The 27,093-nt window shown below is 42.5% G+C and overlaps 1 protein-coding gene and 1 long non-coding RNA gene across 5 annotated transcripts in view; one reads left to right on the top strand and one right to left on the bottom strand.

The window, feature by feature from the left end:
- Positions 1 to 27,093, top strand: part of pde4d (phosphodiesterase 4D, cAMP-specific) — a 905,003-nt gene that overhangs the window by 813,473 nt on the left and 64,437 nt on the right. For 3 of the 4 annotated variants that reach the window (XM_070869185.1, XM_070869177.1, XM_070869203.1), the window contains one exon: positions 6,887 to 6,999. The exons of the other annotated variant lie outside the window; for it this stretch is intronic. In XM_070869185.1, coding sequence (XP_070725286.1) covers positions 6,887 to 6,999 — 113 coding nt within the window. The remainder of the gene's footprint in view (positions 1 to 6,886; positions 7,000 to 27,093) is intronic. 4 annotated transcript variants of the gene reach the window in all.
- On the bottom strand, positions 1,005 to 6,199 carry LOC139240645 (uncharacterized). Its single transcript, XR_011588734.1, has 3 exons — positions 6,058 to 6,199; positions 5,824 to 5,934; positions 1,005 to 1,267 (listed from the first exon to the last, which is right to left on the bottom strand). It is a non-coding gene; the product is annotated as an uncharacterized lncRNA (long non-coding RNA).

The following is a 27,093-nucleotide window of genomic DNA, read 5'->3' as shown; positions in this document are numbered from 1 at the left end:
GCCTTCTGAAACAAAATTAACATTACAAAGAATTTCCAAATGTGAGTCTTCAGTTCTTAAAGCTGAATTGCCTACCGCACCTCAAAAAATGGGAAAAGTGCTTCAACATTAAACAAAATGGCTCAGCAAGCCGGGGAAGGGGCGCACGCAACACTCCAGCTTTGTGCAAGGGAGTCAACACTGCCCCTCTACCCACAGGGGCCAGGAGGCCCTCCAGAAAGAAGGATGCGGAACCAGATCACCGAGGCTGGCACTGCCAGCAGTATCGGCCCCGTGACCTGGATCCAGTGCCAAAAGAAGCTTCATGACCTCAGATCAGTGATCAAGGTCAGTGATTGCATCTTCAAAAACCATCTCCGGCCAACTGAATCACTACCCTCACATCCATACGAGAAGGACGACACTCCCACTCCCCCCAATCACTCACCCAGCAACAATCTGTATCAAACACAAGGCATGTCTCCTGTTCCTAGCCTCACCTCACCCCCTTGGAGGAGACGGTGCTGGCCATTCTTGGCAGGGGCATGGCTGAGCTCTTGGCCAGCAGTGGGCTGAAAGGTTACAAGATGCTGGTATCCTCATATGTTATCCTCCTTCTCGCATGCACCTCTTGCTTTCCTGCCCTCCTCTCATCATAAATCCACCTTTGTGCCTTTCTCATTTCACACGCCAAGAAATGTAGCCTGCCCAGACAGTGGGTGACCAAGAAGAGGGAGAAGAGAATGAAGAAGAAGAAGATGAAGAAGAACTGTCACTTGATTTGACACTCGCAGCCACCAGCTCCACAAGGTCGACAGCAAGGCCATTTGCAGCATCCCCCACTGAAAGTCAGCAGCTTTCAACCAACCATGCTGCAGCCACTGGGGTAGCACTCCGTGACATCAGTAGGATAGACAAAGGCACACACAAGACAGTCACTAAAGGAATGCATAAGGATGATGAGTTGATTTTGTGATGCCATATTTGATGGATGGATGCACAAAGTTTGCTTTGTGGTGTCTTTTATTTTAGCATTGTGCCCAAAAGGATGCTGTGATGGTCAATAACAGAGGAAAGGTAAGATGTGTGACTAATATTGAAAGGGGAATTGAGGTTGTGGTCACTGGAACTGCAGGTGGATCATTCCATCCCGGTCAGAAAGGGGCTGTCTGGGTTGCATCCTTCCTTCTGCTTCCCCCTCTTCAGCTTCCCCCTCTTCAGCTTCCTCCTCTTCAGCTTCCTCCTCTTCTGCATCGTCCTCTTCCCTTTGGGAGTGGATGCTGTAAATCTGCAATAAAAGCATAAAATGCTTGAAATACTCAGCAGGTTAGGCAGCATCTCAACCTGAAACATGAATGCTCTTTCTCTCTCCATGGGAGCTGTCTGACCTGCTGATTATTTTCAGCATTTTCTGTCTTCTTTGGGGCCTTCCTTTACCATCCGAGGTCTTGCAAGCATCCAGCAACATTTCCTGCACACTTAAAGCCTTTTCAAATGTATTGCACCAAGCTACTATTTCAATAAAATGTAAAAAAAAATCCAGTCCAAAAGCTTAAATGCAAACTTACCTGAAAGATGTGTATGTCACTTTAAGACATGCTGACAGCATTTGTCAGTTTGCTTAGGACCCAGCTTTAAACTCAGCGCAGAGGTCCAAGTTCGCAGAGCATGACGTTAAGCTGGCGTTGCATGCGACTGATGCCACACTCTCTATATTTGCATTACCAGGGCCTAAGGCCCTCACCAAAGTGGCGGCCACTGAGTCCCATGCCAGAGAACAGCGTTAGAATGGTGGCCGCCATTTTTTCCAGGATTGCGGGTGGTAACTCGTGGCGGTAAGTAGCTCAATTTCTGGGCCAGAGACTTTTTTCAGAGGGATATAGGGTGTTGATACATCCTAATGGATAGGGGATGGTGGGAGGGGACAAGAAGAGAGAAATCATGATCTGAATGGAGCAGTGAACCACTTGGGGCGTTGGTGGGGGAAGATCCTGTTGAAAGTGAAGAGAGACAGATGACATGTTGAGTGGGTGGATGTGGAAGAGGAACATTGTTGTAGTGAGGTATCTCTAGCTCTGATGCAGGCTGGGTAGATGGTTGCTGCCTGGGCTTTTCTGACCCCATGGTGAGAAAAGGACTAAACTTCCAACTCACCGTGAAACAGACCATGGGAGATCTACCAGTATATATATATTCTTGCAAGGTTTACTTTTTATTTTATTCACATCACACATTTGGAACTGTCATGCACTCATCTGGAAATATATATATTTAATCTCTCTTGTTTTTCAAGCTTGTTTGACAGTGTATTGAACGAACAGGCTATACCCACTGCCCATGATGATTACTGTTGCTCAGTGTTTGCTCATGTTAGGTATCTCCTGTTACTGAAGCTGGAAAGTAGGTGTTTGTTTTTACTGTACCGTGGTTACTGCATTTCATTTAGCATGAAGCCACGTCACTCGCCAGCCAGCCGTGCTCTCTGCTTGCAGCAGTCTTTTGCGGTAGATAAACAGATTTATTTGGATTTCAAATTGCAAAATAGTCGTTTTCTAGCCCCTGACACAAACCTGAGCGATTTAAAATATTTGAATCACGTTGTATATTCATTAAACGTCAATTCAAATGTTGCAGAGAGAGGTTCACATTATTTTTAAAAAGATGTTTACAAAAAAAGTTTTTAAAGCTGTGATGTTTTTCACAGTAACCTGCCATATAAAGGAATGAAGATCAGATTACATTTTATTGCGCTTTACCTTAATTACATTATGACGCATTTAAAAGGTACCTATTAGCAAAATAAACTCCCACTTTAAACCACTGTTACGCACAAGAGAGCACTGAATAATGACAGGAATTTAGTGGTGAACCAGCACCATGCCAAATGTTGTTCTAACAAGAAGCAATTGCCTTGAGTAACACTAAAATTCAATGGCATGCTTAATTTTCCTCCAGAAATATAATTTATTATATTGTGTAGTATATGGTCCACTATATGCTAACTTATAATATTGCAATAAATATTTGTTTCACCCAGGATTACATAGGATATACAGCACAGAAACAGGACATTCGGCCCAACCAGTCCATGCCAGCATAAAAACAGAAAATGCTGGAAATACTCAGCAGGTCAGGCAGCATCTGTGGAGAGAGAAAAAGAGTTAACATTTCTGTCATCGACCTAAAACATTTAGCTCTGTTTCTCCCTCCACAGTTGCTGCCTGACCTGTTGACCATTTCCAGCATTTTCTGTTTTTATTTCAGATTTCCAGCATCTGCAGTATTTTGCTTTTGTATCAGTCCATGCCAACGTTTATGCTTCACTCGAGCCTCCTCCGTCTTTCCTCATCTAAATCTATCCGCATAACCCTCGATTCCCTTCTCCCTCATATGCTTATCTAGCCTTCCCTTAAATGCATCTATACTATTCACTTCAACCACTTCCTGTGGTAGCGAGTTCCCCATTCTCACCACTGTCTGGGTAAAGAAGTTGCATCTGAATTCCCTATTTGATTTCTTGGTGACTATCTTATATTGATGGTCTCTTGTTTTGCTCTTCCCCACAACTGGAAAAACCCTCTCTTTATCTAGTCTATCGAAACCTTTCATAATTTTAAAGACATCTATTAGGTCACCCCTCAGCCTTCTCGAGATCTAGCTTGTTCATCATTTTGTGATTATGTATACCCTCGCATTTCCGGCATCATCCTTTTTGCATGCTCTCCAGTGCCTCTTTATCCTTTTTATAAAATGGCGACCAGAAGTACACAGTCCTCCAAGTGTGGTCTAACCAAGTTTAGTATAACTTCTTTACTTTTCAATTCAATCCCTCTAAAAATAAACCCTAGTGCTTAGTTTGCTTTTTTTAATGGCCTTGCCTTTTCAGCGATTTCTGTATTTGTACTCCGAGATCCCTTTGCTCTTCTATCCTGCTTCGATTTGTATTTTCCGTAATATGTGACCTCCCTATTTTTCTTACCAAAATGTAGGAAAATTTAACTGTGTTGAATTTAATTTGCCAATTATATTCCCATTCTTCAAGTTTATTAATGTCTTGTAATTTGTTGCAGTCCTCCTCAGTATTGACTATCACACCCCCCCACCCGCCACACTTTGGTGCCATCTGCAAATTTGGAAGTTGTGTTTGTGATTCCAAAGTCTAATTCGTTAATATAAATGTGAACAACAGTAGTCCCAGCACTGATCCTGTGGAACACCACTTCCCACCTTCTGCCACTCTGAATAGCTACCCTTTACCCCCATCTCTCTGTTTTCTGTCTTGAAGCCAGCTAATTATCCACAAGATTGACATTTAAAAACATATATAAAACTCAAAGGATTAAAAACAAAATTTCCCCTTTGTCTTTTTTAATACAGGGCTTCCCCTGGTACCTGGCTGAGCTCACATGATAGGTGACCGAGCTGAAGCTGTTATCCTTCTGTGCACTCATGTCCCTACTTCCACGTGCCCACCATGCTGCTATATAGCTGGCCACTAAGACATGTGCAAGATTGCGTCCAAATTACATCATTGGACCCTGACATTTAACTATTTATGAGGCCCCGCTTGCCTGATGTGCGCGGGCCTGATGCTGCTGGAAACCCTACAGTTAAAATGGCAGCAGGCACGAACACTTCGGTTATGCACTGCATAGTGCCCGTCTGCCATTTTAACCACTCGCATGGCCCATTCTCATTGGGCAGGCAGGGTTAAAATTAGGCCTAGTGTATTGGAGCATGGGCACAATGTGCCCCTGCACAGTCATTTTTAAAGATTGACATTGTAAATATCTTAGGAGTGGAATTGGGCTTGTGCGGTAGCTCACAATGGGTGATAGCAGATTGGGTGGAGTGTAAAACGGGCTACCAATCTGGTACTGCCTGTTTTGTGTTACCGCTCAAGTCAAGTTTACACCCATTCTGTCATGAGTGCAGAAACAAAACTCCGTAGTCAGTGGGGCTGTAAATATGTGAGGGGGGTGGCGGGATGGAATTGCTAAGCTACACCGCCACCCTCCAATACCGCACCAATTTGCAGGGTCAGGAGGAGGTCCCTTCATTAGGAACATAATGGCAAACACCTATGCCACTGGCAATACAACTCGGACACTCAACAACGATCCAGCAGAAGAGTGGTTATCTGGGAAGCCATGTGAGGCATGGCGGGGAGGGAGCTTTGACAGGTTTCCCCATAAACAACTTTTCAAATGTTTTCTGTAAAATTGGCAGCCCTTTTTTTCAGTGGTCTAGGCAACAATCGCATCCTCGTCCTTTGTGGATCCACTTCCACCGGTGGTCAACATGGTATGCCTGGTGTACCTTTCAGTACCAGAATTATGAAAACTATTGATATATGAAGTTCCTGCCACCTCTTACTCTGATAACCTTGTTTGGAGCAAGCAGATGATACACCCCCAGCAGGCCATCCTGGATTCTTGGATTTTAGACCGGAACACAATGTGTCCGGGTCCTCACCTAATTTCTGACGTACTCCTGGCAAAGTAACACTGGGAGTTTGTGGGATGTACAAGCAGATTCTGCTTCAGAGTAATGCAATATGTACAGTATAGCTGCAATTAATTTTGTATTAGCATTAATTTGGTATTTTCCATCGAGTGTGCAGGTGATCTTGTACCAGTTCAGTTTTACTTCATTTTCAGTATAATTGCAAATTGAAGTTTTCAGAATGTTCAGGCAGTTCACTGGCCCACCGTTACATTTTACAAAAGAGCCAACTATCCGATTGTGAAACAATAGCTGAATTATAACTACTCATTATTATTATTAATAAATGTAAATAGAATTTTGATAACAGGAGTTATTAATATTTATTAATTGTCTTACCTCGTATAGAATTATTGATCCACAACTGTTTTTCAAGTATCTTTTATATTTGTAATGTGAAGATTGCCTTGCACATGCCGCTCTAGTTTCTTTCTCCAAATTCTACACAATCTAAGAAAACAATGACAAGTAGAAACCTACATATATGAATTCAATATACAGCAAATGTTACTTTAGCTGAAGCCTGAAATCTTTTTAGCAGGAATTTCAAGCGAGCTGATATGGTTTGTTTACTTCTCATTGGAGCATTGCCAGGTCCTGATCCGCTGTGGATTCTATGCCAGGATTTCTGTTCAGCCTGGCCCTTGCTTGTAGAGTGTACTAGCGCTTCTGGTTGTGGTTCAAAGAAAGAGGCAGACTTTGTTAGTTGTATGATGCCACATAATAGTCCACTAACTGACTCAAGTGCTATGAAGAAGAAAACGATTAGATTTTCATAAAATCATGTGACGGTTTAGATGTCATTGAGCAAAAACAGGAAACCTTGTTTCGGCGTGTCTTATTAGAACTGAAATGTATATACTATGAGTTACTATTGAGAGGACTTACTGGCTCGTTTATATGGCTTTATGCATTCATCTGTGCAGTACTGGTGTGGTTAGAAAAAATCATGAAATCGTCATGGAGAAATTTTCATGGGCAGTGGGAAATTGACTCAACTACCTGGCTCGGGATAAAGGCTTTCACTTATTTTATGGAAAATATTCTACATACTGAATAAGTTTGTTCATTTCTGGGTTTAATAATACCAGTAGACCAAAAGGTGGACAAAGAGAGAATTCTTCATTCATCGTCTTGTGTTTCTGACTGACAGCTCCACAACTGTGTTTCCTCTCCTACAGAAGAAGATCGCAAAACTATCGTGGCTGCTTTGGTTTGACGAGAGAAAAGGATATTTTTCCCAGTTTTTTTTTTGTTGAAAAAAACATTATGAAGGACAACTCATGTGTGAGCTCTGGTCACCCGAACATGGCTTTGTGTGGCATGGTGGACCCTTTCAATGTCACTGCTAGCTCTGTAAAAAGTTCAAAAGCTGAACTCCCATTCATCTGTTTGTTCGCAGAGGAGGCCTACCAAAAACTTGCAGCAGAGACCCTGGAAGAGCTTGACTGGTGCCTGGACCAGCTGGAGACCCTGCAGACCAGGAATTCTGTCAGTGAAATGGCCTCCAACAAGGTAGGACTGTGGTGCCATGGTTTATCAACTGGTTTATCTATTTTGATAACCTTTGAGACAGCGAGTAAATAAGGTCTGTCGTGAAATAACACTGAGCTTCATGAATAAAGTTTTGTGTGTGCACACTGGCAAACCTATAAAGTTTGAGTGATATAAGTGATCAGAATTAGACTGATCTAGGTAAGGAAGATGTCTGCACACAGTGTGTCTTGTGTAATAATAGTCATATTCTCCAAAAATTAAAAAAAACTCCTCCTCATCAAGAATCGATCCACGTAGTAAGTTGAGACTTAAATTGGTGGCCCACTCCCCATACCAACCCTCCAAGATCAAATGTTTCTGCGTTCCGTCTTTTGCGTAGGAATCAACCTGAATCATATTAGTGTATCTGCAGCAAAATACTGCATGTCTCCAGGTAAGAATACAGACACAAAACAGGTTCAGTTTTTTTTATATGAATACAGGCCTTGTTTATCATGTGTCATTCAGATCAAAATGTGTTTTCATTTAGTAAGTTCAACTATAGTATCATCAGCCTGTTGCAAATGAAGTGTTTAAATTGCTCTTGATCATTTTGTGTCCGTTTTCCTGAGACAAATTTACAGTTTCATTAAGCTAGTCTCATAATCGAATCATAAATGGAATGCATTCTGTGACTACCAAGAATGAATGCAAATATTGTTGATTGTCTAACACTGTGTATTTAGGATTACATTGCAGGTAATTTTCAGTATGTGTGATGTGTAAAACTCATTTCAACATATAGGGTTTCCCAGTTTGGTTTTTTGGCAATCATATCCTTTTGGATGGCTTATGGGTCATGATTTAAAATTATCTCAATTTTTGTGAAAAAAGGCCATATTATTACAGCAGATATTTGTAATATAAACATCACAGTATAAGGCCAATACACGATACTGTCAAAAGATAGAAAAATGGCATTTGCAGATGATGTACGTTTCCTTTTTTATCTATTTCTGCGAACAAAGTTTGTTTTTAATGAAACTGAATAGATATGTGAAGTTATGACAGCATTTCTTCCAGCCTAATGCAAAACAATAATACGGTCACACTTCAAATATCAATCCTTCACAACCATAATGCAATTGTCTATGTACCGTCAGAATTAGCCACCATTTACACCCTTTAGATTAAATATTTTGTAGATTCTGCATGGAACATTGTATTATTGTCGATGCTATATGATACTTTATAAGATCCAGTATGATGGCTGGATTTGAAATTCATGTTTTCAACTCATAACTTAGTAGACAGGCATTGTCACATTTTAATGATAATCTTCTGCTTGCACCATCCATAATTTCTGCTTTCACCATCATAGGAATGGAAAATCTTGCTGTGTCAAGATATTTGTTTGGAAATATAAACCTAAAATAATAGTTAATTTTATATTCAGTAACTGAAATTGGGTTGATTGTCTGCTAAATTATCTCAAAGATTTACTGATGTACTGAAGCACGAAAGAACAAATGTCTTGTTTTTTTAATCCAAGCTGTGTGACGGGCTGTTCTTTATATAATCACAGATAATCCCACCCGACCAATGTACCTTACATATGGTTAAATTGCCACTTTGGCCTCCCCTGATATTTCCAGGAAAGGCAAGAAAGGTCAGGATTTAGACTACGCACAAAGTGCTAAAATTAATAGGTAGAACTGACTGTAAGTACATAGTGTATTTAAAAATGAGTAGAGTTACTTTAAGTGGCAGGTCAGCAGTAAAGCATCTCACCCCAGCATCTTCATTATCTTTTGTTCTTCCTGAGATAAGATTAATTGGCATGAAATTATTATTCTTTAAAGAAATTATTGACAAAAGTGTTGTTCTTTGGCACATTTACAGTGTGCGCAATTTCTTTCTCACTTTGAAACGTTACACAAAACATTTCATTTTACGCAAAATGAAGACATGATGGCCCAAGGACAATCTTTGTTTCTCAACTATCAATAGATGCTGTGCGAAGATAAAGCTTGATCTGACCATGGTGTTACATGGCAGAGTGCACATACCACCATTAAATATCAAATCTGGTCGTCTGCTTTTAAAAAAAAAACAGAATAAAGCACACAAATGGGAGGAATGGTCTCCTTCTGCCCATTCCCATACGAATGCTCCTTAAAACCTACCTATCGTCCTAATAGCTCCTAATGTGGCTCAGTATCAAATTTTGTTTGTTAATGCTCCTGTGAAGCATTTGGGAAATTTTACTGTGTTAAAGGCACTAAATAAATGCAAGTTGTTGTTGTTTCTCATTTCCATGGAGATTTAGGGGCCGAAATTGTCCTCTGCCCCGTTTGGGGCAGATAATTTGAATTAACTGAAGATTTAGCGCCCGCAGTGATGGGGCAGAGAATGGAGCGATATTCAGGACCTTGTTTTTTGGTAAGCCTCCCAGCACTTTCTGGTGCTGTGAGAGGCGGGAGCAGGGCTTAACAGAGTCGGGAGCAGGGCAGAAGACGGGCAGTGCCGTTTAGTGTGCTCAGTGGGGTGCTGATGTCGTCAGCACAACATGGACGTGCCGCATTACGCTGACATGCCGTGTCGCAACATCCCTCCCCTTCACTTAAAAGGGAGGGACTCTGCAAGGTCTAGTGAGGCCTCTGTGACGCTTACTAGGCCACGAGGGAGGGGTTCGGCCGGGCCAGTGGCCTGGCACCCAAGAGGAGTCGGCCGACACTGAAAACAAAATGGTGGCCGCGGTGGTATGCCCTCCCCTTTAGGGGCAGCTGCAGCGCCCAGCCACTGGCAGCTTCGTACCTTGTGAAACTGTCAGGGGTGCCAGCTCACTCCCGTGGAGCAATTCCCTCCTCGGGGCGCAAAAGGAGTCGGCGCCAAGCGTTAAGGGGTCGGTGGGGCGGGAACGACAGGGCACGGCGGAAACCTGTTTCCTCCACCCCCGGCCCGGGGGCAATTGCAGACATGTCACACCCGCCACCTGCCCCCAGGCAAAATGGCCTTACCGCCCCGTTACCGCCCCTCAGAGGCACTAACAGGCCTTTAAAAAATGGGGCAATTTCAGCCCCTTAATGTTTGTTCAGTGCAACGTATTCTGTGTCTGTATCCTGTAACTAATACAAAAAAACTGCGTTTTTATTGATCACTTTACTACATGCATACATATTCTTACCTGTGAAAAAGGTGAAATGTGTTAATTTTGAAATTATTAGTCTTTTCATTTGTATTAATGTCCCATTATGTCTAACTTAGCAGCCTATAAACAAAACAAAACTTACACTGACATAGTTTCATGGCCTTAGGTCATCCCAAAGTGCTTAACAGCCAACGATGTACTTTGGAAGTGCAGTCACTGTCGTAATTTAGGGAAGCAAGGCAGCCAATTTGTTCACAACAAGGTCCAACAAAGAGCAGTGAGATAAATGACCAGATAATGTGTTTTTAGTGTGTGATTTGAGGGGTGAATGTTGGCCATGGTACTGGGAAAATTCTCCCACCCTTCTGTGAATAATACCATGAGATCTTTTAGGTTTACCCTAGATGGCAGATGGGCCTCGGTTTAACATATCCTCCGAAAGATGGCATCACCATCAGTGCAGCACAATGTCAGCCGAGACAATGTGCTCAAATCCTGGAGTGAGGCTTGAACCCACAACCTTCTGACTCAGCAGCAAAAATGCTACTGGTGATTCCAGGCTGATATCCCAGAAGAAAATAAAAACTGTCTGTACTTCACAATATTCTAATGGAAAGAGTCCTATCCAAAGAATAACATTTATCATTAAACTTTGGTGAATATCAAGATTGAGATTGGCAACAGTTGATGGGTGTGGGATTTCTTCGTTGCAGAGTTCAATAGTCCAATCCAAGAGGACTTTGAACATGGAACAAGAGGCAGCATAAAAAGAGCCAGATCTCCTCCTGACCATCACAAAGACAAAATATTTTTCTGAAGGAGGGATTCTTTTTGGAATAGATTGACGTACACCATTAGTCTATTTTATATCATTGGGAAAGATTGCATGGAATTGTTAACTAAGATCAACAATGATCTCCATAAAAAAAACTATATTGCACTTTTACAAGGGTAATCTTTGTTTAGTGAGAACTGCAAATGCAAGTTCTAATAGAGATTATTATTTCCAATTAAATTGGAATTGGGACTTCCAGCAATTTCTGCATTTTTGATCAGAGGGATATAGATTAAAAAAACTAATTGAAATGTAGTAACAAGAGTGTCAGTGAACATCCAGAAAATCTGAACTCTCCAGAGTGGAGAGAATGAGCCTGAAGGGAAACAGTGCGAGAGGACAACAGATAAAAATGGGAGAACCGTGGGCAGAGAGTCAGTGAGACCAATAAGTCAGAGTCAGAGCACAAGCTGAACACGGAATCTGAAAATGAAAATCAGAAGACACGTCACTGCCACAGAGGGAGTGGATTGGATCCACCACAGACACATTCCACGTTTGGACCGGGGTCAAGCAGGGCTGTGTCATCGCACCAACACTCTTCTCAATCTTCCTTGCTGCAATGCTCCATCTCACCCGCGGCAAGCTCCCTGCTGGAGTGGAGCTAAATTACAGAACACAAGGGAATCTGTTCAACCTCCGCCGCCTCCAGGCCAGATTCAAGTTCGTCCCATCCTCCATCATCGAACTACGACGCCTGCGTCTGCGCACACGGAGGCCAAACTCCAAGCCATCGTCAACACCTTCACCGAGGCATACGAGAGCATGGGCCTTATACTAAACATCCATAAGACAAAGGTCCTCTACCAACCTGCCCCCGCCACACAGCACTGCCACCTGGTTATCAAAATCCACGATGAGGCCTTGGACAATGTGGACCATTTTCCATACCTCGGGAGCCTATTGTCAACAAGGGCAGACATAGAAACATAGAAAGATAGGTGCAGAAGTAGGCCATTCAGCCCTTCGAGCCTGCACCGCCATTCAATAAGATCATGGCTGATCATTCCTTCAGTACTCCTTTCCTGCTTTCTCTCCATACCCCTTGATCCCTGATGAGGTCCAACACCGCCTTCAGTGTGCCAGTGCAGCCATTGGTCACCTGAGGAAGAGAGTGTTTGAAGACCAGGACCTCAAACCCGGCACCAAGCTCATGGTCTACAGAGCAGTGGTGATACCCGCCCTCCTATATGGCTCAGAGACATGGACTATGTACAGCAGGCACCTGAAAACACTGGAGAAGTACCACCAACGCTACCTCTGCAAGATTCTGCAAATCCATTGGCAGGATAGGCACACCAACGTCAGTGTCCTCGCCCAAGCCAATATCCCCAGCGTCGAAGCACTTTCCACGCTCGATCAGCTCCTCTGAACGGGTCACATTGCTCACATGCCTGACACAAGACTCCCAAAACAAGCGCTCTACTCGGAGCTCCGACACCGACATGGCAAGCGAGATTCAGGTGGGCAGAAGACGCCCTCAAAGCCTCCTTGAAAAAATGTAACATCCCCACTGACACCAGGGAATTCCTGGCCCAAGACCGGCCAAAGTGGAGGAAAAGCATCTGGGAAGGCGTTGAACACCTCGAGTCTCTTCGCTGAGAGCAAGCTGAAGCCTCGTGTCGACAACAGAAGGAGCGCACGGCAACCCAAGCACTCCACCCACCTGTTCCTTAAATCACCGTTTGCCCCACCTGTGACAGAGACTGTAGGTCCCGCATTGGGCTCTTCAGTCAATTGAGAACTAATTTCTAGTGTGGAAGCAAGTCATCCTCGACTCCAAGGGACTGCCTATGATGATGAGTAGGTGCAGGTGTTAGTTTGTTAGCTTGTTCGTTTTTCACTGTTGAAATTCACTTGATGGTGGTTTCCATTGTGTTTTAGATTGATAGATATAATAGCAGTACCTTTAGTTAACTTTTTACTATTTTAGTATCCGTCTTTCATTGGTCATTTTCTTAGAACTTTGTAAATCAGTGTCTCAATGCCTTAAACGTTAGTTTCGTAGAAATTTAGAGTTCAGTGTTCAGTGTTTTAGTGGTCAGAGTCTCAGTGATTAGAGGTCAGTGGATTGACTATCATGGCAGGCCAGCTGGGACCCATTGCATGTGGGAAGTCCAGGACACTTCATGTGTCCTGGAAACCATGGGTGCAAGAACTGCCGTGAATTGCTCGAGCTCAAGCACGACAGTGCACAGTGCATCCGGGAGTCTGAGAGTTTCCTCGAATGTATGTTCCAGGATGTGTTTGCCTCACAGCTACAGAAAGTGCTGGAGTTGAGAGAATAAGTGACCACCAGACTGGGTAGGAGGAAGACATAGATAGTGCAGGAATCCCCCAAGCCAGTGGCACTCACTAACCGCTGTCCTCTGGTGGCCAAGTAGCACAAGTGGCCTTCCGTCCGCCGAGATGCCAGATTGGCGCCAGCAGGGGAAAGGACCACTGTGTGGAGGCAGGTCTAAAGAATGGAAAAAAAAGTTTAATGAACGTATTTAAAATGTTATTTTCACAGCGACTTACCTGGATGGGATCCCCTGAAGGTGTTACGTTGTTTTTTTTGTACTGTTTTTTATTTTCAGCTCTTCCACCCTCCCTGGGCTCGACTCCATCCTCGGCGGCACTTGAGCAGCAAAAGCCTTTGCCACCGAGATTGAGAGCACCCGCCCGCTGCCGCCCAGATTGACGGCATAAGCCGTTATTTTGCCGCCGGTCGGTACCACCACCTCTTTTAGAGGAATCTTCCAGGCAAAGTACAGCCTTTGGGCAGTACTTTGGGCAGCACTTGGGCATCAATTTCGGGCCCTGTGATTCTATAACATTGAAATCTGATCTAACACTTGTTTACTGTAGCATTTCAAATCAGCATTAAATGGTATGTTTCATTAATTATACATTGCAAAGAATTAGGTAAACTTGCCTTAGAGGAATATTTCACACTCTGCAACAATGACACAACATTTTTCTTCCAGTACCGTATAGTTAGTTTCTGTATTGGTCACCACTAGCAATCAACACTAAAGATTTAGTAAGTAGGTTTCAACTGTGGTTAACAGCATTTCATTTCACCATAACTACCAGGCAATTTGGTTAAAAATTGAACAATCAGCTTGACTGTTTTATATTTTTAGCCAAAACAAATAACCAAGAAGACGTGCACATAAAACATGTTAAAAAATAAAGTGAAATATCAGGTCTGAAACAGAACAAAAGACAGAGATATCTGGAACTCCCATCACTATATATTGCAAAGGTATTCCAATGCAGTGGTGAATTGTGTACATGTTGATAAGTCCAAAGGCCATTAATACTGCTCTTTATTAGTTCTGTCTGGTTATAGGCCTCTGTATGGAAATTTGCACCATTAAACAACACACAACATTTACTTAAATGACTTACTAGCACTTAAGCTCCACCAGCCTCAATCCCTCCCAGAAATAGTTTACTCAATTTACAAATTTAATCACTTTCACTCTTTTCCTCTCTCTCCCCACCCAGTTCTGTTCTAAAATAGCAATTGCAATCCCTTGTATGTCATCGGACCCCGATTTGCTTATTAAAAACATAAGAACATAAGAAATAGGAGCAGGAGTAGGCCATCTGGCCCCTCAAGCCTGCGCCACCATTTAATAAGATCATGGCTGATCTGATCATGGATTCAGTTCCACTTCCCTGCCCACTCCCTGTAACCCTGCATTTCCTTATCACTCAAAAATCTGTCTATCTCCGCCTTAAATATATTCAATGATCCAGCCTCCACAGACCTCTATGGCAGAGAATTCCATAGATTTACAACCCTCTGAGAGAAGAAATTCCTCTTCAGCTCAGTTTTAAATGGATGGCCCCTTATTCTGAGACTATGTCCCCTAGCTTTAGTTTCCCCTATAAGTGGAAATATCTTCTCTGCATCCCCTTGTCGAGCCCCCTCATTATCTTATGTTTCGATAAGATCACCTCTCATTCTTCTGAACTCCAATGTGTATAGGCCCAACCTATTCAACCTGTCATCATAAGTCAATCCCCTCATCTCTGGAATCAATCCAGTGAAACTTATCTGAATAGCTTCCAATGCAAGTATATCCTTCCTTAAATACGGAGACCAAAACTGCACCCAGTACTCTAGGTGTGGCCTCACTAATACCCTGTACAGTTGTAGCAGGACTTCTCTGCTTTTATACTCCATTCCCTTGCAATAAAGGCCAACATTCCATTTGCCTTCCTGATTACTTGCTGAACCTGCATACTAACTTTTTGTGCTTCATGCACAAGGACCCCCAGGTCCCTCTGTACTGCAGCACTTTACAATTTATCTCGATTTAAATTATAATTTGCTTTTCTATTTTTTCTGCCAAAATGGATAACCTCACATTTTCCCACATTATACTCCATCTGCCAAATTTGTGCCCACTCACTTCGCCTGTCTATATCCCTTTGCAGATTTTTTGTGTCCTCCTCACAATTTGCTTTCCCACTCATCTTTGTATCATCAGCAAACTTGGCTACATTACACTCGGTTCCTTCATCCAAGTCATTAATATAGATTGTAAATAGTTGAGGACCCAGCACCGATCCCTGCGGCACCCTACTACTCACTGTTTGCCAACTGGTAAATGACCCATTTATCCCGACTCTCTGTTTTCTGTTAGTTAGTCAATCCTCTATCCATGCTAATATATTATCCCCAACCCTGTGAACTTTTATCTTGTGCAGTAACCTTTTATGTGGCACCTTATTGAATGCCTCCCCCTCCCCTCTTAGAAAGGCCTCCCCCTGAAACAGTCGGGCACTGAACAGCAGTATGCCCTTTTATAGACATCATGGCCTGGAGCACTGGGGTAAACAGAGTGGGCCGTAAAGCCATTTGCGAGCTGCTTTGCCGTGTTTATGCCGAGACTCCCAAGTTAAAATGTAACCCAATGTATTACTATATTTTAAACAAAGTTATTAGATGACTTCCTGTCAATTAATACTGGATTTATTCCATAAATAGGCATGCAGCCATTTTTATTTTGGAATTGAAATCCTCTCTTGTAAAGTGTTTAACAATTTTGAGACCAAATGTTCACAATTTTTTGCAGATATCAATTTTTAAGAATGAAACTATTTTTTCTTGTGTAGGATTGCATTTGAAATCTCCATTTATACAGTATTGTATAATAACCTGTGCATTTTTATACAATAATAATAGTAGTTAAAACAACAGCATAAAATTAAAGTCTTTATTTCAAACATCATCATCATCATAGGCAGTCCCTCGGAATCGAGGAAGACTTGCTTCCACTCTTAACATGAATTCTTAGATGGCTGTACAGTCCAATACTAGAACCACAGCCTCTGTCACAGGTGGGGCAGATAGTCATTGCGGGAAAGGGTGGGTGGGACTGGTTTTCCGCACGCTCTTTCCGCTGCCTGTGCTTGATTTCTGCACGCTCTCGGCGATGAGACTCAAGGTGCTCAGCGCCCTCCCGGATGTGCTTCCTCCACTTAGGGCGGTCTTTGGCCAGGGTCTCCCAGTTGTCAGTGGGGATGTTGCACTTTATCAGGGAGGCTTTGAGGGTGTCCTTGTAATGTTTCCACTGCCCACCTTAGGCTCCTTTGCTATGAAGAAGTTCCGATTAGAGCGCTTGCTTGCGAACTATGTGGCCTGCCCAGCGGAGCTGATCAAATGTGGTCAGTCCTTCGATGCTGGGGTTGTTGGCCTGGTCGAGGACATTAATGCTGGTGCGTCTGTCCTCCCAGAGGATTTGTAGGAGACATCGTTGGTGGTATTTCTCCAGCGACTTGAGGTGTCTACTGTACATGGTCCACGTCTCTGAGCCATACAGGAGGGCAGGTATTACTACAGCCCTGTAGACCATGAGCTTGGTAGCAGTTTTGAGGGCCTGGTCTTCAAACACTCTTTTCCTCAGGCGGCCGAAGGCTACACTGGCGCACTGGAGGCGGTGTTGGATCTCGTCGTCAGTGCCTGCTCTTGTTGATAGGAGGCTCCCGAGATATGGGAAGTGGTCCACGTTGTCCAGGGCCACGCCGAGGATCTTGATGACTGGGGGGCAGTGCTGTGCGGTAAGGACAGCATTGCGGTCAGGTATTTCAAACAACCTGTTCGCTGACTGACTGGCAGTCAATGTAAGTTTAAGATGGTGAACGCTCGGGTGGTGGGGCTGTTCCATTTTCGAACATGAAGTGAAGTTTAAAGATAAAAATCTGTAAAATAATTAGGATTTGTGATTTCCCTTCCTGCAGAGACACTGGGGGGGAAATTCGGTCGTGCCTCTGATGTGGCGTTAATCCAGGCAGAGCAGTACTTTTAGCACCTTCAAAAAGTTTGCACCTCCCGTCCAGAAATTCGTCAGAATCGGTCGAAGAGCCGACAGGGGCGATAAATCAGCCATTGCACACCAGAGCTGGGGGACGCTAATGAAATGGCGGCGCCAAATTTAACTGAGCCATTGCGCATGCGCCGAAATCCGGTTCAGATCCCGGGAAATGCCAAATCTTAAAGGCGCGGCATAGTAATGCACCCATTAAAGTTAAGAAAATCACTTTTTCTCTAGCTGGACTCTTATTTCTGTCTGCCACTGCAAACTCGGAGGCTCACACGCCGTGCTTTGTGTAAACGTTGCACTGACTGTGACCTCCGAGGGAAGCGCTTCCTCATCCCTTTAAGTAGCCACCAGTTAATGACTCTGCAAGCCTGTACTGACTGTTTGTTCAGATGTTGTTATTGGCGGGCACTCAATGAGGCGCACGCACCGAATTTAGCGACCGGGATGCAAGCGTGCGCGTTGCACTGGGACGCTGTCATGATCGGAGCGATCGTCAGCAGCCAGGCGCTAGCAGTTTGCGCCCCCGGTAAACCTCTAATGAATTTTTAATCGGGGCGCTAAAAGCTATGTGCCCGGTCACTAAGCTCTAACGCTCGCATTAACGCCCCCTCTGGCCGCTAACTGAGACTACCGACAACCGAAGATCCAGTCCAATGAATTTTAAACTATGTAGTGAATAATGATAGGTAGAGTGATTGCTAGAAAATAATCTCCTTGGTGGGTCGAGCAGACAAGCTAAGCTAAAAACGTTCCAGGGATTTACTGTCATCTAACAATATTGAGGTTATATTTTCTACCTCCAAAAATTAGAATATTGCACTTTGCAATTTACTGTGTGTGTGAACCCCACATCTCCACTCACTCAGTCCATGGCACACAGACCTGACCGTATCTGACATCCAACTGGCTTAGCCATCCATCACTAGATCTGGCTGTAGCTCCAACAGGCCTCACTCTCCTCTGCCAAACCCACCCACTACACCAGGATCATCTTGTAAAGCAAAACAAATCTCCAGCTTCTTTTCTCCACTACCAATGGCCATATGGCTGATCTGATCTTGGCCTCAACTCCACTTTCCTGCCTGTTCCCCATATTAGTTAGGGCGTCCTGTAATCATCCAGGGCATTTGCCTGAAACTGGCGCATCGCTTATGAAACTCCCCCTGTTTCGGGCTTCTTTGTAAAATGTCTTTGTGAATAACAAACAAATGCAGGCTGTATGCTACGGTCAGTTTTTTCAGGTGCACAGTTGCCAAGTTAACGATCATAAAATGACCTCGACAAGCTTCCACCCAACAAGTAAGTTCAAAGTGTTTTACTTACCTGAATGTGGAGCCACGTGGAGCAGGATTGCCCCTCCTGGCTCCACGTAAGCCGGAATCACCTGCGAACCTTGGCCTGAGTCTGAGCCACTGAATTCACTCCTCCCCCGCTACCAGCGAGCTGCTTCTGGGGTTACGACTGGTGCCCACTGCTCACCCGTACTCTCCTAAAAAGGCCAGCAGATCACCTTGCCGTGGTGCTGCCACAAGCCTCATTAGACACGTGCAGCATGCATTGTACTGGGATCGTGCCCCAATTCAAGCGTGATCCAATTTATGGGCCCTGAGGTCAAAACAGATTGCTGCCTTTCAGGCTTCAGCTCACACGATCCCAGGATGATTTTCTTTCTCATTTTTAAGATTATTTTGCATCTGTAATGAAGTGTGGGGTCTGGAGTGTGGCATCTGCAATAGAACAGTCATGCGTTACACGTAAAACATTTTATAGCAGTATGATATTACTTATGCAATTTATGATCCATTTTTCTGCTGCGTGTGGAAGATTTCTTGTCTTTTGGTGTCTAGTGTTTTGTCAACAGCTCTGGTACTGTTTTGTGCTGATGTCGTCCTCACGAGGCTTAAATTTGAAATGTAATCACTGGAAGATTACTAGAACTTCATCTTCAATAGATTACTGTGAAATAACAGCGAAGAATAGATGCAGTTTAAAATTATTTTTTAAATGATTTTCAAAAGAGTGCTGTCAGCCTCCATGTCATCTCTGGGTTAGGTACAGTGACAAGCAGGGTAGTGGGCGACAGCATCTATTACTGTGGGAAGCACTGCCTGGGAAACAGAGTGAGCCTGTTGATGAGTGAGAACATATGCAGCCTACCCACATTGAAAGGAATTGCTGAGGCAATGCAGTAGAGACACTCCTCCACTTTCAACTGGTAAGGGCTGTCTGTTCAGGGTAGAATCAGGATATCACCCATTCTGTGTCAAATGAGTATTCCAGATAGCGTCACTGCTATTTTAACAAAACAATGTGAATTTTCTAGCAGGTAATGCACATTGCATGCTGCACAATTTTGTTTCACTTTAGCACAACCAAAGGTTCATTCTGAAAACTATTCAATTTGCAATTGTTTTGGGACAAATTCTCATTATATTTAAATCCAGTAAAACTTAGCACTAACTATAAAAAAATAGGAGTTATTCAAGGATTCATTGCAAAAGATGTATAAACATAAATATTCATAGAAGTGAAAGATAACATTTTAATGTAAGTTGTTTGAACACGGCATAAAGATATTGGTGCTTTACAATCTGTGAATAGTTTAATGTTTTCAAAAAAATGTCTGATAATTGGTTTTGTAGCCTCACAACTGATTATTTTTAAGTTACAACAAATAGTTAAGCCGAGAGGAAAAAAATTCACTGGACATGAAGAGGTAAATTTTGGTCAGGAGTTGCTCCGTTTTTTTTTGGAGCAACTTGATTTTTCTGGAGTATCTTAAAAATCCCTATTTTGCACATTCAATTTGTGCCAGTGTAAGTGAGTTAGTTATCATTTTTTTAGTTTCGTTTTTTTTTCTAAAAAGGGGGCGTTACCAGCCACCCATGCCAGTTTTGGCCATTTAGGCCACTTTGGCCAGCTAATAGTTACTCCAAATCTACTTAGGCCAGCGTATGTGGCCACTTCAGAAAACCCTTGCGGAAAGTTAAGAAATCAGCGCAGGTAGGTACATCGGAGGCCAGCAGAACTTACTGACTTGACTAAAGAATGTGAATAGGCTCAAACAGCTATACAGGACATCATATGACAAGCTTCGCAAAGTTAATTTACTATACAACAGAAGCATTCATGGAAGCTTAAACTACAAAAATAAAAGAAGTAAAATATAGTTGAATTCAATTGTCCTAATCTCACAACTAATTTAAACAACTATTTGTTTGCAATGATTATACTGGGCCAAAATTGAGCCCATATTATCTAAATAAAGTCTACTTCAATAAATAAGATATTCTCTCAGTGTTCCTCTGTCACTTATGTTCTTCTTTCACAATACCACCAGGTGAATAGATTTGACAAATGGTCACCACTATTCACAAGAGACAAAACATATTTACATAATTTTTTCAAAATATCCAAAAATCCAGGAAAATGACAAGCCATTAAGAAAGTTCAAAAATAGCTACAGTGCATAAAATTTCAAACCTGGGGTTGATCACACCAGGAGGCCACTCGGCCAGGGATAGGGGCGGGCATCGGGTCCCACACACACAGCAGCTGCAGCATGCACACAGAGAGGCTGGGGGCGAGGAGCTACTGCACATGCACGGACACTCCACTGTGCATGTGCAGACGTCCCGGCACTGTGTTCAGCGCAGTACGCTGGCTCCGTTGCCTGAAGACTGAGGACAGCAGCCAAAGTGGGGAGCGATTTTTTTCGGCGCCCTTATCAACGGAGAAAAGCGGTGCATCTCCGGTAAGTGCGCCAAAAAAAGGGGTGAGCCAAATTTGAGCCCGAAATGAGGATTCCCAATACATTTAATTTTCAAACAAATACTCAGAATTTGTGTCCTAAATCATTAATGTTATACGCATCAAAGGTTGAAAAGTATGAAAAGAGTTTCCTCCTTGGGCACAATATGGAAGTTCGACCAGAAAATGCTCCCAGTGCTGCCCCCATTTTTCCAGTGTCAAGTTACACCCAAGTATCTTCCCAATCTCATTAGAACTCACCCGAACTTAAAAATGGGTATAAATCTGCTTAACCAATCAGGACCCACGGCAACACCGAACCCATGCCAGTATATTTCTTCTTTGAGTCTTAAAACACTGAGAAAAACAGGCCCAGACAAATTTCTACCTTATCAAGTTAAATAGTTCTTCCTCCCAAATTCCAACAAACAGCTAAAGCAGAGCAAGTAAAAGTATATCTTGTGTGGAATAAAACAAAACTGAGGATGCTAGAAATCTGCAATCTGGTCTTATGTGGATGTTTTGTTCTTCACACATTTCCTCAGGCCACAAAATAACCCAACCAATATATGCAAATCAATGTATTAATGGGAAATGTGTAATTAATATAGGACACAGCAAGACACAAGGGCTGTTGTGAAACTTTACAAACCAATTTATTCAGAACATTTATTTCTAAGCCTTTTTGTGCAATTTAAGATAATGGTCCTTATTACAGTTGTCTGCAGCTGCATGCCATGATATGCCAGCTATAACATACCAAAAAAGTGTCAGCCCTGCCCACCCCTCTATTGTGTTGTGAAAGGCTAGTCTGTTTTCACTGCTGCACAAATGGAACCACTACTGTACCAGCTCTACCAGTATAATGGGTATAAGTAATAAGTTGGTGTGTCGTACATCTGTTGCTCTTGTGGAAGGTAAATGGACTAGAAAGAATAGGCAAACAACTGTGGGAGGGTGAACATTGATTGAAACTGTGGGAGTCTTTAATAATCATCATAGGCAGTCTCTTCGAACGAGGATGACTTGTTTCCACATTTCACAGATGTTTCAATGAAGAATCCGATATTTCAGTCTTGAACTCCAGTTAACGGGGTGGAAGATGCCTGTGCGTGGATTTTTTTAATGTATGGTGATCATTGCACATCAGCCACCACACGGACTTGACAGAGCTAGGCCTTTATCCAGTGGCAAGGGAGACCTGCTCTGCTGCATGGACCTAGTGCGCACACGTATCGCAGTGTGGGCTGGCCCGTGCTGCCCCTGGGCTCTTGGCTCTTCTGAGCTTTCTGGACCTCAAATGATACATACAAGATGAGGAAAACCTAAGTTAGAAATAGAATCATACAGCACAAAAGGAGGCCATTCGGCCCATTGAGCCTGTGCCGGCTCTCTGAAATAACTACCATTAGTCCCACTCCCCAACTCTTTCCTCATAGTCTTGCAAACTTTTTATTTTCTGGTATAGCTCCAATTCCCTTTTGAAAGTTACTATTATTTTTGCTCAGTGAGTCTTTAATATCAGACTGTCAATCACCTTATTTTAACAAGGTAACATAGATGTTCTATTGAAATAAGTGCAAATTTAGCAACACCTGGGAAAAATGCTAGTCACTTAGATGGTACGTATCGTGACTTTACAGACACTTTTATTGTTCTGTGCACATGAATGAAGTTAGCAGAAGAAATCTCCCTTTGCTGAAAGTTCCTGCATTTCTGATTATTTCCTCAGTCCAAATGTTTTTCGTTCTTGCTAAACTAGCTACAAAAATCTCAGTGCCAGTATTTAAGAATATTGCAGATGTTGAGGTGATTTCGCAGATACAGACCTTTAGGATTATGTAATACTGTAATTTTCCTAAAATAAACATGATACATTCAACACTTTGCTAACTTTCTGGTCCCACATATAATGAAGTTGGAGGTGATAAAAGAGGGTTAAGCCGAGGATATCGTGCAGAAGTTTGTCTGACATGGATCAGGTAAAAGAAAGCATCTTAATTGTGCATTATGAACTGCCTGCTTGTGTCACCCTCCTTTGTCATTCCATGAGTCATCAGAAATCATTTTCATCAACTGCACCAGCTGCTGTGCAGGAGGCTTTCCCTGTTTCTCCTGAAGGATGTGACTCATTGGGGTTGGCAGCACTGTCAGATTTATATCAAGCCAGAGTCCAAGTACTTATCCAAAGTCTTTAATATGAAACGAAGATAGCTTTCTCTTATTTGCTTCTAATATATACAGCAGAGTCATGAGATCAGTTATTTTTCTTCCTGATGAGGTTGATGTTAAATGGCATTGGATCTTTATTGATCCTTCGAGGAAGGGAGGGGATGTCCTCTGGTAGAAAAGTTACTGGAGAATATTTTTGCTGCTGGATACCACAAGTACAGAATATTCAGAGTGGGCTAAAGATATCTAATGGTCATTGCAGATTCTTGTACCAGCACACTGCACTGTAGATCAGTAGGATGTGTGTTTGCAGTTGTGATCTTCCACATGTTAACAGAGCGAGGGAAGGTCAGATATTAACCCATGACTGCTGTAATGCACCTCCTAATTGCTACTTTGGAACATTATCAGTGGAGGCAGGAGAGCATGATACCCACCCGTATGAAGTGAAGAGACAGAAGGAAGTAGGAATGGGAATGAGAGTATCACATAGTATCCCATGGCTGAGAGGGCAGGCAAGCTTTTCTTGGCCAGGTACAATAGTGTAATGTAGTGGTTATGTTACTGAAGTAGTAATCCAGAGGCCTGAACTTAAACTGTAACAGAATGTGAGTTCAATTTGTGCTTTGGCAGTTTGAGAATTTAAATTCAGTTTTTAAAAATCTGGAAATTTAAAAAAAATCAGGCGGTACACGTATCAGGAAAAATGACCATGAAGCTGCATTAACATGGTGGAAAGGTCACTGCTGAAAACATGCAATGATCTGTCACCACCTGGCATTCCCATTGTCGAATACGAACAATAGTGTTTGTAGGTGAACTCTGAAATCAGTTTGGATCTTTTGACAGGCTATTTAAGTAAGATTGGAATTAACGGTTGCAATGTAATATTTACGAAACATGATCCTAGGTGAAGAGAGTGTTTTGTGGACTAATAGCATGGTGTTAGAGTAATACAAATGATTTGTTTCTTTTGACAACACAATTGCAGTTCTAGAAAGGATGTTGAAAAAAACAATAATGGTTGTGACAGAATACAAACTCTGAGAACTAATTTGCTTGGTTGGAAAATTGTAAGAGTTATTTATTCAGCACACACACTGATCTTAGCTGTGAAGTAATGGAGAAGAAGCAAATAAAGGCCATGTGTTTCTCCTGTAGGAAGAGAAAATAGGTGAGAAAGACACTTCAGGCCATTCTAATGCACCTCCGAGCATCTAGTGACAGATCTGCTTTGACAGAGGCCTGAAAGGAGATCACCTGCCCCGCAGTTTGATAATGGATGGTGCCTGGCATGGATAGAGCAACAATGGAACAAGATCAAAATACCTTAAAAGTTACACCTTCTAGATCTGCAAGAAATATATCATAAGATTATCATAAGTATACCCCCATCACCTCAGATAGGTGTATAAGTTTTAGTGTCTTCCAAACCAATGGCAGCTGACTCCTGGAGATCTACAGTGATGAGAAGTTGCTTTAAAAGGTTACAGAAAATTGCATCAATTTTGATACCAGTTAGGAGTTGTTCTGAAATAACTGCTCTGTCCAACATCTCTCACTTTTATATATCTAGAAATTAGATTCTTAAAATATACTCATTTATTATCTAAAAATTATAATTATTGATAATTGTAAAGCAAACTTTTAAAAAACTAGTCATAATTACACTCTGATCTTAATTTTCCAGTGCTCAATTTGTTGGAAGAAGTCATGACATGGAGAAGTAACTGTAATAAATAACGGCCTATGTATTGAAAGGCTGTGGTGAAAATTGTGACCTTCTTTGATTGAGGCTCAGAAATTAAGTCATTTCATTTTCTTCATGAAGAAAATGATACCACAACTTGGTTTCAGTTATGTGCCTACTGTAAGTTAACATGAACCTTTCCCATACTTTCCTAAGGATGGTCATCTGCACAAGAAGGATGATTGCAGATTACCTGATTTTGTTCATTTCAAACCGTAAAACTGTTAAATACACATATAACTAACAATTTACATTAAATGGAACAAGAAGAAGAACTGGACCAAACAAAGAGATGTTACCGAAGTGGAGACATTTCTGGAGGATGTGCAGTTGCAGGGGCGGATGGTCTGTGATCTTGTGTCTAAAAAGGAGTCGAAAAGAAAGATCTGCTCCATATTAAGCCACTGAGCATCGATCTAATTCTACAGTCCTTTTTTTATGTTAATTAAGATCATTCCTGAAAACTGTTTTCAACTCTAGAGGGCAGTAAACACTCTGGATTGAATAGTTTTCCCTAGATTGTATTAACAGATGAATCTCAGAGATGTGCTGTTCTGTCGATGCTTGTATGCATTATACAGAAGCCACCACTTCTTCACTGACCATGATTTTCTCAGTGTACATCAGAGCTGTTCATCAGTTGCATTACAATTTCACAGAATACTTATGCTTTACAAAGGAACAGATTGTCTGTATTATATAGTCATGATTACGTAACACATCCTAACCTTTATTGCAAAGAATGATTTGCGAAATAGCTGACCAGACTGCCAACTTGTCTATGACTCAGGACACCACAAAATCCTCTGCTCAATGTTATCTCCCCACCTGCGTCCTGTCCACGGTCATTTCTGCCTCACGTGTTTGCTTTTGTGGAAGAAATAATGACCTGAGACTGATGTCATGATGCATTAACCTTTAACCCTGGAGCCTGGGTTTGAATATAGTCTCCCCTGCTGCTAATGGTCTTCAGTGGAATTACTGTGCACTATTCCAATCTAACTTCCAAAGGACCTGAGTTCACAACAGAAAATTCTTCTTTTTGGCTCTAATTGCACTACCTTGGCAATATCCCTTGAGGTTATGTGCAATGTTGGAATACTTTTAATGGGGTGATGTACTCTGTACTTATGGTTGTGAGGCACTGTCAGACTAAGGAAAAGGGAACCATAGCATCACTATGCAAATACTATTTGTGAGCCATGCTATACTAAAGGCAGCTATTGTGTGCAAAATAGCACAGGTGCCATCTTGTGTTCCTGTTGAACAAAATGAAAAATGCTGCAGATGCTGAAAATCTGAAACTAAAACAGGACATGCTGGAAACACTCAGCAGGTCAGGCAGAGCCCATCTATAAATCAAAGTCAGTTGATATTTCAGGTATAAACCCTTCCTCAGGATGATGCACGACCTACTGAGTAAATCCTGCATTTTCTGTTTTTGTGTTTGATTCCATTGTCCCATATCTTGACACATAGAAACATAGAAAATAGGAGCAGTAGTCGGCCATTCGACTCTTCGAGTCTGCACCGCCATTCAATATGATCATGGCTGATCCTCTATCTCAACACCATGGCCCCAAGTTTTGTCCCGTGGCGAAAACAGCGCACCTCCGAACTGGGCGCTTGTTTTTTGCGCCGAAAACTGCGCCTAAAAAAAGCCCGATATTCTCGAGCTCCTTGGAGCTTGATGTCTGCTTGGCGCGGCGCGCTCTTCGCAGCAGGAGGCGGAGCCTAACACTCGCGCCGATTTTCTAAGCAGCAGGGGGCGGGTACAATTTAAATTAGCCTTTGTGGTGCCGGCAAACCTGCGCGTGCGCGTTGGAGCGTGCGCGCACGCGCAGTCTCACACAAACATTGGCACTCGGCCATTTTTTAAAATACTGCAGAAAAAGTGAAGATTTGTTTCTTGGACCCCTGCAAAGGCTTGTAATTTAATTTTTTTTGATATTTCTGTGTGTGAGGGAGTGCTTTTAGCAGCACTGCTGAATAAATCACCTGCTGAAATCAGTGAGTTCAGCTTTTCACTGCTAAAATTGCAGAACCGGTGCTGCATTGGTGCATGCAAATTAAGGACTGTGTGTTTGGAGAAATAAGAGTGCCAATTCAACTTTGCAATAATACGTGGTGTTGACAATGCAGCACCCATTCT

Source organism: Pristiophorus japonicus, chromosome 2 (assembly GCF_044704955.1).
Source record: "Pristiophorus japonicus isolate sPriJap1 chromosome 2, sPriJap1.hap1, whole genome shotgun sequence".
Taxonomy (NCBI): domain Eukaryota; kingdom Metazoa; phylum Chordata; class Chondrichthyes; family Pristiophoridae; genus Pristiophorus; species Pristiophorus japonicus.
The sequence above is the reverse complement of the archived record's forward strand: the minus strand, read 5'-3'. Positions and strand labels throughout refer to the sequence as shown.